Genomic DNA, 12,486 nt, shown 5'->3' on the forward strand with positions numbered 1-12,486 from the left:
AAGCAAAAGATATTCAAAGTGGTAAAAACTGCGCTTGGATTTTACAGTCCCTCTTCCCATCTTGCCAGAAGGGGACTCGAAGCCTCGGAATCTGTTGCTGGCAGCAGATCTGCACCAGTGAGCAGAGGAAAACAAAAGAATCCCTGGAGCAGCAGCCCCAGTCCCAAAAAAGCTCTTTGGCCACATGGAAGCGATGGCAGAAAAGCCTCAGGCTCAGCCACTGGGAGAGGCGCAGCAGCAGCCAGGCAGGGGTGGGTGGCTGCAGTAAGTGCACTGTCACATGAAGCACCAGGTTTTGGACAGCCCCTGCTGCAGAATGGCTGTGGAGCCTGAATTTACACCCAATCTCCATCATGAAACCTGTTGTTTAAGTCAAAACCAGCAGGAAACTCAATGTCTTCAGAATACTCATGGAGGGGAGCCATACAGGACTCCATGAAGGGAGCAGAGGACTGGGAGGCAATCCTGAGCCACATCTACAGCCTCTCCAGAACAGGCTCATGCTCTGCTTGATGTTATTTGTGTAAAGCATCTGTCACAGGGATCCTCCACCCTATCCCAGTCCACAGCATGGAGAAATGTCTCTGCAAGGGAACAAGGCAGCCAGGGTGGCCACCTGCAAGCTGGACACTGTCACTGTGGTCCTGTGGCCACTTTGCTCTGACTCAGAGTCCTTTGAGGAAATGGTCTCTTAAGTAAGTCTCTCTGGGGACCCCACCTTCCCCGCTACCTGCTCTGGGATGTGGGTCACCAAGCCCATGGGAAGCTGAGGGCTTTCAGACAATTGATTCTGGCCAACAACATATTCCAAACCATGGTACCTGGGTTGCCCTTGGACTGTTCGTCTTCCACTTCCAGCTCAAACAGGCCACAGCCAGCAGTGTCTATAAGCAGTAAGGGAGTCGTGGTCTCCTCTGTGGAGGTGACACCCGGCAGGTCCCTGCACAAGGTATGTGGGAAAGGGGCAGTTAACAACACTGAAATTACACCCCAGGGATGATCAGTTGTGTTCTCACTCCTCCCAACAACACTGCGAGGACAGAGGGAAAACACTTCCGAGGGACAAGCCTGCAGGGCAGCAGTGGTGTTGGGTGGGGTGAAAAGGCAAAGATAGATTGGCTCTGGAGGTGGTGAAGAATGACAGAAACTGAGCACTGAGGTTTCCCTGTTGCTCCACCAAGCTTTGGTCCCCTTTGCATCTGCAGTGATGCTGCTCAAGAGCATGTCCTGTACAGCAAGAGCCAAGTGGGGCCCTTTACCTCTAGTGGAGTCATAGAACCACAGAGGCCAGGAGGAATGGCAAACCCCACCAGAGGGAAGGGACAAACCCTGCATGTGGTGGATGCGATAGAAACCTCTGCTCATAACCAGGGAGGGGCAGTGACTCACTTAAGCAAGTGCTGGGCTACGGTGGGGTGCGCAGTGAGGCGGCCGCCGTAGAGCTCGGAGGAAGCCCAGTGCATGATGGCCTCGTGCATGCGGTACTGCACCATCAGCATCTTCACCACCTTCTGCCCGTACCTCCCGATGAGCCGCTCCATCAGGCTGAGGGCAAGGCCCTTGGCAGCAGCTCTGCAAGGGAAAAGCAAGTCAGAGGTGAGGGTCTGCTCTGGGTGATGGTCTGAGGCACAGACGTAACCCTCTTGGGCTAAAGCCTCCATCAGGCAGAGCTGCAGCTGGAACTGAACACGGTGTGGATGCAGAACTGGCAGGAAACCCCTGAGGTTCTTTAACAACAACTATCCTGAGGTGTTTCTTGTAACGACACACAGTAAAGTGTGGGGGAGGCAGCAAACCTCCAGCAAGCCTGAGCAAGGAATGCTCTTCCATGCACTAACAGCAAGGTTTCCTCCGCAGGGATCTCCATGAGGTTATAGCTTGAATTAATAATGAGCTATTCAACTGCTCACAAATAATCCACCTGTTAACAAATTTCCTATTACTTTACCACTCAATTATTCCCACAATCAAGGATTTCTATACCAACAGAATCATAAGAGCACTGAGCAGAAGGGGTTTTAAATAGCGATTGCTATCGAGAAGTTAAATTGGGAAGGGAGGTTGGACAGACTCACATCTGATGCTCAGGAGCACCTACTTTTAAGTACCTAAAGTAAAGCTAGGAAAGCTAAACTGACCAGAACAAGCCCAGAGCTGCCAGGGTTTGCTGTTAACCTGGTTTCACCCTGTTCACATGCAGGAAGAGGCTGCACTTTGCTCAAATGCACCTTCCTGGGGCTGGGGGGTACAGGATAGAGCCCAGTGAGGAGGATGAGGCCCTGCTGCTCTGCACGGGTTCCTCCTCCAGCCCTTGAAGAAATGCTGCACGTTACAGCGATGGCTGTAGCCAAGTGGAACAAAGCATTCAGAGGCTTTGGTGCCCACTGTGGTGTGAAATACGCTCTGTGTGCTGGGTGTGAGCAGTCAGCCTGCCTGTGCATGTCAGAATGATCATTACCAGGGGAACAAGAGGGAGAGATGGAGCTGTGTCCTCAGTCATGCTGTATCTTTTCTCATCCATCCTCTGGGTTCCTGGTCTCCCCCCTAACAGACAGAAGGAGATGCTGGTGTGGCTCTGATCTCTGCTGTGCACCACTGAACTTGGACAGCACAGACTGGACAAGGATGTCACTGTGTCTTCCTACCCCATTAAGCTCTTGGATGGCAAAACCAGGCTGAGGCTGCTGTGGACATGCAAAGCATCAGCTGCCCTTGGCTGGGCTTCCCTATCCTGCTATAGGTTTAAGAGGTTTCACAAACAGACTAAGTAAGTTGTGCAGAATTCCCCCTTTCTCTCTGGATAGTGTGGATTTTGTTTAATCCTTGCAAACAACATGGAGGAGGGTGGCCTGTTGTTAGCAGCTGTGGAGGCTGCCAAAGAAAACCAGGGCCTGACACTTGCTCTGCAGTGACAAAGTGAGCAAATCCATTTGGACCTGACAGGCAAACCAGCAAACTTCCAAGCATGGAGGACTCATCCATGGATTTGGGATGTGGGACATCCAGACCCTCTGCTAACTAACAAGATGGTAAAATACTCCTGTGCTTGTCTAAGAAACTAGTTGAGAGCCAGAGGCCTGAGAAGTGTCTCAGCTGCCTCGGAGTGCAAGAACAAAGGAATAAATCAAAGCCCTGATGTGGAGACAAATTAATGAGGATGTCAGAAAAGGATGGAGTGAGGAATGAAATGAAAACAAGGAAACAAATATTCCTGTCAGAGCAGAGAGTGTCCTGGCATTGAGATGTCCCTGGGAGCGAGCCAGAACCCAGCAGGAGGCTTGGAGCTGAAGTCCATGAGCTCTGGAGCAGCGGGACTGGTACTCACCATGGCTGGGAGCTCTTTCAGAAGAAACCCACCCAGCATGGACAAGGTGCAGTGAATGTACTGTGAGTGTGCGGGGATGCCCTCTGCATCCTGAGCTAACTCCAGGTATGGCAAACAGCAGCAAAGAGGAGCAACCTCCAGCCTGTCCATCAAAACTCCCTTGACCTCAAGTGGAAACAAACCTGATGATAACCATAGAATCAGAGAGTGGTTTGGGTTGGAAAGGACCTTAAGATCATCTAGCTCCAACCCCCTGCCACGAGCAGGGACACCTTCCACTAGAGCAGGTTGCTCCAAGCCCCTGTGTCCAACCTGGCCTTGAACACTGCCAGGGATGGGGCAGCCACAGCTTCTCTGGGCACCCTGTGCCAGCGCCTCAGCACCCTCACAGGGAAGAGCTTCTGCCTCAGAGCTCATCTCAATCTCCCCTCTGGCAGGTTAAAGCCATTCCCCTTGGCCTGTCCCTACAGGCCCTTGTCCAAAGCTCCTCTCCATCTCGCTCAGTCCTAGAAGCCACCACAGGTTTCCTGTATAATGTGGGATGAAATGGGGAGAGTGATCCCTCTGTCCCCTTCATGCTGTTTATTCAGATCAGAGTGGGGGTCATCTCTTTGACCCACAGCACCCCTAACACAACAGGGTTATCAGTTGGAGTCTTCCAGTGCTAGCCTAACCTACTTCAGTAACAAACACAGAATGCTGGCTTTACTCTGGTCCCTCCTGTGTGGTTTCTCTGGCAGCCTCTGCTCTGGTTGAGTTCATCTGATGCTTTCCCCTGAGTGCAGGGACAAACTCTCAGGTCTCACCTTTGTTATCTGGTTTTACAGAGCTGGACATCTCCCAGACTCACACTGGGAAGGATTTGCTTCACATCAGCTGACAGGTTCCAGGAGTTACTCAGGGATTTAACTGAAGATCAGCTGGTGCAAGGAGCAGCATCGCAGGGCTTTGCCTTTTAGGCTAACCAGAGATTTGCTGGAGAGAGGCAGCGCTGGAGGGCACAGCCCATCATTCTCTGAGCAGGCTGAAGGCAGCTTGGCTTTTTGCACTTCATCTTCCAGAAGGCAGCTGCCTGTGAGGCTGAGCTCTGGTGACTGGTGCCCAGTGCCTGGGTCATGGACCTGCTGCCTGGAGCAGTGATTCTGTTTAATGAAGCAAGCTTTTCAGATGATAATTCACTGCCCGGCCCAGACACAACTCTGTGAGCACTGACTCACACACAAGCTCTGCTCTATTCTGGTTTGAATGTGTTGTTAACCCTTAAACATCCCTCAGGCTTCTCATCCAAACGTGATCATCCCCCATGACATGGGAGCTGCCTCACCACTGCCTGCCCTGCAGCCGGTACCCTGCTGAAGCTGAAGAGTCCAAGATCTGGCTCCTTCCCACCCTCTCTCTTAGTTTTACACAGAGCAGTGCTTTGTAGAGCTGGGATTTTAAAAACCTGGGAACAAACCATGCAAAGTGCCAACAAAACTGTCAGACTCTTCTTAAACTCTTCCACTGGGAACAGTATCGGTATCTGACTCCAGATTAAACCATTCCCTATGTGGTGTAAGCACGGGAGGCTCCAGCCCTGGCATGCTCCTCCCTACCCTAGGCTAAAACACTGTCCCTCAGCACAGAGCACAGCCTCTCCTCAGCTCTCCTGGCTGGCCACCTGCCTTCTGCATGGGGGTAATGGTATTTATTCCCACTCTTCCGATGGGAAAACCCAGGCAGAGCCACAGCCTGCAAACTCCCTGTAAACACGGGTGAGAGCAGAGGGCAGGGGGCCTGGCCAGGCTTTGTGCAGCCCTGTCACCCCAGCAGGCAGTGCAGGAGTGTGCTCGTCACCTGCAAACAACAACGTGTGCATCTGAGAGCAGCACAATGAGAAGATGACACAGCACCCTCCTATCTGCACCATCTCTTACCTCTGCTGGAGCTGCTGCCTCCCTGGAGTTTCATTTCCTCCTTCAAGATTCAAGAGAGACAATAGATATGTATCTGTCCAGCGTGTTATTCTTTGGAAGCAGGAGAGAAGGTTATGAAGTGAGCCCTGTTTGCTCTGCCAATGATGGCTCAGTAAGGCCAGATCTCAGGCTAGACAAACACGTGCAGGTTTATAGTCTGAACTACCCAAGGGCTCCCCAGTGCTACTTGGAGTATCCCCCTTGAAGCACAGGCAATTTACACCAAGCACAGACTAATTGTACCTAATAGGTGTTGTAGGTATGGTGAGGCTGGCTAATGGCTGTGGTGTGTGTGGTGACACAGCACCTCGGTGAGCCAATTCCGACAGTAACACCACATTAAATAAATCCAGGAGGAACCACAGCAGCAGAGTTTAATAAAGGGAAGAGAAGACTTGGATGGAAGTGGAATGAGCTGGAATTCATTGTGCAGAGCCTGCAGCAGCAGAGCAGTGAGCCAGGCCACAATTCCTGCCAGGAACAAGGGACCTCTGGACAAAACCAGATCATCCTTCTTAAAACCAAACATTTTAAGGTGTAGATACAAATACTGGTCAGTGAAACTGGAATTCATGCGTGCTTTGTTCACCTTTGCTGGTTACCATTCCACTAGTTTGATGTGACTGTTTTAAGGTGGATTTTGAACAGGTTTTCCAACCACTCTGAATATTACTTTGCATAACAGAGAGAAAATGAGAATTCGGGTAAGTGCTGCTAAGTGGAACTGAGAAGGTGTCTCTGCTGCTGACAGGTCTCTCAGGAGAAACATCTGTCAAAGTATACACAACTGTCAGTAATCCAGTAGTAGTGCACAGTGCAACTACTCCTCACTATAGAGAAAACCAGAGCAAACAACACATGCCCCGATGCAGCTTGGAGGAACCCTGCTAAAGGAGCACAGCAGCATCTCACAGAATCCCAGACTGGTTTGGGTTGAAGGGACCTCAAAGCTCCTCCAGTTCCAACCCCGTTCCTACAAAACTCAATCGAATGCACAGACTCCTGCAGGCCACGTCTCTGCTCCCGCATGGATGAGAGTCTTTGAGAAACCTTTGAGAATTCCCAGCAGCTCCAGAGCAGCCAAAGGCAGCCTGCCAATTGCTCTCCCTGTCTGCACACTCAGACCCCTGCACGCCCTGGAGCTGTTGCCCTGCAGGCACTCCTCAGCACAAAAGGCCACTCTCCAGCACCACGTGAACTACACACACTTTGCTCTTACGTGGCTGAGCCAGCAGCAGGTAGAACAACCAAGTGTCATGTCCTGACCCTGCTCAGATGGAGCACGTTAAACTTGGAGCAGTGTCCATCAGTAAACCAGGTCTGACGTAATTCTGGCAGCACGACCCAACCCAGCTCATGGGGATCCCAACAGAGAACCCACACTAGCGAAATGTCCTGACACTTGAGGCATTCAGAAGCATTTGGCTGCATAAACAACAGGAGGACCCAGGACCACGAACTGCTCCTTACTTGTGGGAGATGATGGTGGGAGGAAGCTGTTTGTGGTCCCCAGCCAGGATGCACTTGGGAGCCTTCAGCAGAGGTATCCAGCAGCTGGCTTCCAGCGCCTGAGCACACTCGTCTATCACCACGAGGTCAAAGTGGTTGTCAGGAAGCAGCTTCAGGGGGCCCTCAGAGGAAGCACCTATGAAAGGAGAAGGGGCAGCTCAGCAGGGAAGCCCAGAGAGCAAAACCTGATATAAACCAAACCACACAAGCTTTGTGACGAAGGGAGGCAGGTAAAATAATGTTTCTTTGCCCAGATTTAGGATTTAAGCCCTGCAGTCCATGCCAAATACATATACATTTGTATCTCTATGTCAGAGTTGTTTCTGCCAATCTCTGTTTGTCCCTTTTTAGCCCTGGCATCTGGGCCCAGGATCTTCCAAGTATCTTTGCAGACAACAGAGAAATCTGATGACAAACAGAACGTGCTTGAATCCTTCACCCAGAGCAGGAGCGGAGCAGAAGCACTGATGAACACCCACTTCCCTGCTGCCCTCTAATGCAAACAGCTTCTCACCAACCCAAACTAAAGGGTGATGGATGTGAGGTTCGCCTTGCCCGAGACACTGAGAGACAGCCAAGAGGGGAAGATCAGTTGAGACCTAATTCCTCTGCCCTGCAGACCCCACTGTGCTGCTCTGGCCTTCCCCGTGGCAGCAGAAGGGGCAGCGCACAGCCACAACCAGGGCTGGGTTTACATCCATCTGTAGTGGCAAACAAACAACCCTTACACACATCCTACTGCAATCCAGCCAGGAACCCACAGAGACTCTCACATTGAGCAGAACTGTGCATTTCAGAGGCATCAAACACATCACTGCAGCTCAGAAGAAATGGGGAGGCAAAGGGGCAGAGCAGGGTGAAGAAGCCAGACAAGGAGAGTGTTTCACAGCCTTCTCCAAGATGGTTCTGCAAAGCTCTTGTGCTCTGACGGCAGCACTGATGGGGGCTGCTGTGCCCCTGGAAATCCTGCTGCCTCCCCAGCTCTGCATCAGTTCACATGGTACAGCCTGTCACCTGGGACACTGTTCTCCTTTATAACCCTTTTATCCAGCCTGTATGAATCCACCCAGGTTACAAGGGGCACTCACTCTGAACTTGGCCTCTGCACTCTTGCCATGCTGAAGGTGGAAGGAAAAGAAGTAGAAGGTTCTCTCTGTCTCACAAAGACTGCAGCAGTGTGGCATGCAGCTCTGCACATGGGTTCCTGCCCTTACAGCCTGCCTGGAGTTATCGAGCTCCCAGTGCTGTCCCTGTGTGTTGCCATGAGCAAATCCTCTCTCAGCTGAACGTAGCAATGGAGCAGTGTGGCTGCATGGTTAATAAATCCCATCAAACCGTGTGGATTCAGACAAATCCCAGGAGTGCTTAACTGAGGAGAACACAAAACCCAGGCCCCTTCTTTGCCCCCCACCCTTCCCTGAAGCAGAACTGCACAGAGCTACAGCAAGGCCCATGATCCCAGGGGAAAATCACACCTGATCCACATAACATCAGCACGAAACAGCACTTTTACTGAAGAAAGGAACCCTCTCCCTATGCCTGACATGGAACCATTCCCTAAATCCCACAGCCCTTGGGTGCCTTACAGGACTAAGCAAACACATGCAGGCTGAGGCCAGGCGATGGGAACACGTGCTGTATTGGATCAGTCATGGGAATTATCCAAGCAGGAAAGCAATTCCATGTGACTTGTGAAATCAATAAGCAGATTGCACACCTCCAGTAGCACTTGTTTATGCACTGAAAGCTCAGCTCCTACTCAGAGCTACCAAAGATGGGCCACGGTGGCTCACACCAAAGGCCTTTCTAGACCTGGATTGTTTTTGCTGAACAATAGCATCATGTGCCAGAGGGTGAGCAGGGACAAGCCCAGTGTGGAGGAGTTGGGGAGCTTGCAGCAAACTAACTCCCAGGAGCCTGGAGCAGGAAGCCTGAGTCTCCTTCTCATCCTGGCAGGATGCTGCATCTCAGGGCATGTGGTTTATGTCACTCCTGGCAAGAGACTGCAAAGAAAAGAGGCTGGGGCACCTGTATTGGTAGCAAGGACAACACTGGCGTGGGTGAGGGCTGCAGCCATGGCAGTTTCTTCTCGCTCCTTCAGCTCCTTTCTCAGGGTCTTGATCTCACTGAGAAAGTGGCTCCGCTCCCCCTTGTCTTGAGCCTTCTTGGTTTTAGCCTATAAAATAGAAAAATCAAGCTAGAACAAAGTGTTCCCGGCCCTAGGGCTTAACCACGCAGCCTGGATGCACATGGCCTCTCTGTGTCCACTGTGATGCAGTGGCTCCTCATCAGCAGCCCCAGGAAACCAGTTTCTCTTCCCTTTCCCTCCCACAAAGCCCCTTCCACAGTCAGTGCTTGAAGCAGAAAGAGTATTTGTCTATGCAAAGGATGAACTGAATCAGTACCACAAGTAAAATGTGGCTATTGCTGCCCATCAGACCAGGACATCAGCATCCCCCAGGGGCCAGCCAGACTTGGTCTATGCTGAAAATCCTCTGCTGCACATTCTGATAGCCCTGAACTGTGAACATGAGGTGCTGCAGAGTAACTCCCTGTTCTCAAATCCTCTGCTCAGCCCTTCCTGCTCTGCCTTGTACCTTCCTGTGCCCCAGGGGAGGAGGTCAAATGCTTCAGTCCATCTGATGGCTGAGTCTGTGCATTGGTCAAAGCATCTGGGCACAAAGCAGGGAGTATGTGCAATGGTGATTGGGCTTAATGGGTCTTGTGCCTTTGCTGGGTGAGGAACTGGGATTTCCTATCTCATTGTGCTCTGTTAGCTGGGGGCAAACAGGGACCCTCTGGCTCCAAGTGACCTTGCAGCAGGACTCCCCAAGCTGAGCGCACCCTGCCCAGCCAAAGCAGAGCTCTGCATTGCTAAAAGGCTGTCTCTGAGTTGCTGTCAATGATGCAGAGCAGTATCTAGACAGGCTCAGGGCTTTTTTTAGCAATGCCTGTTTAACATATCTAACACATCAAATCATCACCACTGGTTGCCAGAGCTTCCCCAGCTACACACCAGCAGCTACGAGACACCAGCCAAGGCCTCGGTCACTGCAGTCACCTTGAGAAGCCACCACACTCCAGATGGAAATGGGGATGTTTCCTCGGAGGAAGAGCTGGTCACTTGAGAAAGCTCAAAAGGCTGCAGACAGAAGCTTCTATATGTGGCCAAACCAATAAGACCTCATGGTTCCTATAAGTATCGTCTGTATGGGTGGATTCTCTGGTGTCTAACACTTCATATTGCAGCCTCTTCCCTAGGAACGACATTCCTGTGCCTCACTCCTCCACTCTGCCATGTGTTTCGGTTAAACTTGTAGGTATTTAATACCTGTGAAACCTCTACTTGTCTGTCAAGTGTAGTCAGAATTGGCTGACAGGCTCAGAAGCTACAGGGGAGGATCACAGACAGATACACAGACAAAGCAATCAGGCATCTTCTCCTTAGCTTGATCCATAAGGACAGGTCCTGATAGTCACTGAGCTGAAGGGACAAAGCAGATTAGCATCGACTGCCTCTCTGCTAGGACAGGGGAAGATGAGAGGGCAGAAGTGATGGTGCCAGCGGGGCCAGGTTCAGTGTCTGCTCTGCGGAACAGATCTGGTTAGTGAATGAACAGCAGCAACTGCTCGCTGGTGACATTAAGATCCACACATGGGAGTGACTCCCAGCTCGGGGAGCCCAGGCCAGGGTAACAGAGCACTGCCAGGCCCAGTGAGCCCCAGGGACAGGGCCTGGGTCCCCCTCGCTCCCCAGGAGGGCTCTGGGGTCCCAGCTGCTCTGATTGCCCTGAGCTGCCTCGTTTGAGCCCCACCCCACCACTCCTTGGGCTGGGAGCTGTATTTAAGGCCAGAGCTGGGGCTGGGGCTGAGCTATAGGGTTTGTATTCTGAGCCTTCCCTCCTGGGCTGCCTGCCCCATTGCTCTGGACCTGTCTGTGATCTGCACTGCTGGCTAACCCTGCTCAGCATTGCTCTTGGTGCAACGAGTATCCAGAAGCTGATGTCCTGGAAACCTTGAAGCCTGAACAGGTAAGGGAAGGAGACACAAAGGGGTAGAAACTGTGCAAAGAGAGCATTGGGGTACATTTGTATCACTAGCTCCCCTGTGGCTGGGGGATAGTGGTGAAGGAAAGGAGTGAGATGAGTCAGAATGTGGAGTGGACAAAGGAAGACATCATTACAGGGGTGAGTAGGGGATATTGCAGGGGAGAAGACAAGGGAAAGATGGGTCAGGACCTTGGAGGTGAGCTCACTGCAGTCCAGAGAGAGATGCTGATGATGGTGTATCTTCTGTGAAAGACCTGACCACGGGCAGCTCGGAGCATTGCCAGGCAAGCTGAACTGCAGCAGTGTGCTACTGGGGTTTTACTTGGTGTTTCAGGGTGGAACAAGCCTTGGTGGCCAGTTCCTGTCCATACCATGTACCCCTTGCTCTAGGAAGGAAGCAGATGGAGACCTTCGTGCTGAAGGCTCTGCTTTCTCCCTAATTCCCCTTCTACTATGGAAAATCAACAGTGGAAAAAACCCAACCTCCTCCCACCTTCCAAAGTGCTTCCAAGGAGAGGAAGGGGAACACCAACCACCAGTGAGAAAAAGACTCAGTGCAGAGCTGTGGCTGCAACTGGGTCTCCTCCCCAGCAGACAAGCACACCCTGCAGGAACCAGCCCCACATGCCCTCTCCTTCCCTCACACCATGTGCAAGCACCACTCATGTGCCAAGTGCTGCCCCAGCAGCAGGAACTCTGGGTGATGCACAACCTCAGCATGGAAACCTGCCCCTGAGGCTCATGGAGACATTAATGCTCATGGAGCTGGAAGCTGTGTTTGCTCTGCAAACATGCAATGCCAGGGCAATGCGCTCAGGCAAGCACCACACCACATGTGAGCAGGGGTATGGAGATGCTCTCCTGCACCTCTGATCAAGACAGGACCTCTCCTGAGCTGGATACAGCTGCAATGTGGCTCCTGGATAATGCTGCCACCAGAAGAGGGAGGGGAAAATCTCCTTGGTATCAAAACTTACCTCAAGTGAAAGAGCTACTGTGTAAATTGAGTTTAGAAGAATTAGGTTGGGAAAGAAGAAATTAAGGATGCATGTTTACAGTGTAATGTGCTTTCTATTTGAGGTGGCTGAGAGTGGGAGGGAGCATCAGGACAGCAGACTTCTTGGTAGGAAGTGAATTAATGATGTGAGTGTTTCTGGTGAAGAGGATGGCATGAACAATGCCAGACAGATCAGCTGGGGAGCAGGCACTGCAGCAGCTCCCCCACAGGGGAGTGATGATGGCTTTCAACCATAGAACCCCAGCCTGGTTTGTGTTGGAAGGGACCTTAAAGCTCATCCAGCTCCAACCCCTGCCACGGGCAGGGACACCTTCCACTAGAGCAGGTTGCTCCAAGCCCCCGTGTCCAACCTGGCCTTGAACACTGCCAGGGATGGGGAGAGAGAGATCCAGGGATGGCCTTGAGCGCTTCAGGGATGTTTTGCTGCTTTCATCAGGAATTTGGCTAGGATGAGTCTGCTCTCAGCTCCTACAGCAGCTGAGGATGAGCACTGGTGGCAGGTGACTGAGGAGGCTCAGGCCACCCCTCACTTCCTCAGGCAGGAAGCCTTCCTTATGTCTCCTTTCCTCCAAGGCCAGGTTAAATGCCTCCCAATCAGAGTAAATAGGATTAATCCAGGCTACATGTATC

General features: G+C 51.9%; 1 protein-coding gene across 1 annotated transcript in view; it reads right to left on the reverse strand.

Moving 5' to 3' along the window:
- Positions 1-12,486, reverse strand: part of IGHMBP2 (immunoglobulin mu DNA binding protein 2) — a 32,584-nt gene that overhangs the window by 8,690 nt on the left and 11,408 nt on the right. Inside the window, exons 7-10 of the mRNA XM_030483539.1 lie at positions 8,818-8,965; positions 6,751-6,925; positions 1,390-1,572; positions 822-940 (exon numbers count right to left, since the gene is read on the reverse strand). Of these exons, the coding sequence (XP_030339399.1) occupies positions 822-940; positions 1,390-1,572; positions 6,751-6,925; positions 8,818-8,965 (625 nt within the window). The remainder of the gene's footprint in view (positions 1-821; positions 941-1,389; positions 1,573-6,750; positions 6,926-8,817; positions 8,966-12,486) is intronic.

The sequence above is a fragment of the Strigops habroptila genome, chromosome 4 (assembly GCF_004027225.2).
Source record: "Strigops habroptila isolate Jane chromosome 4, bStrHab1.2.pri, whole genome shotgun sequence".
Lineage (NCBI taxonomy): Eukaryota > Metazoa > Chordata > Aves > Psittaciformes > Psittacidae > Strigops > Strigops habroptila.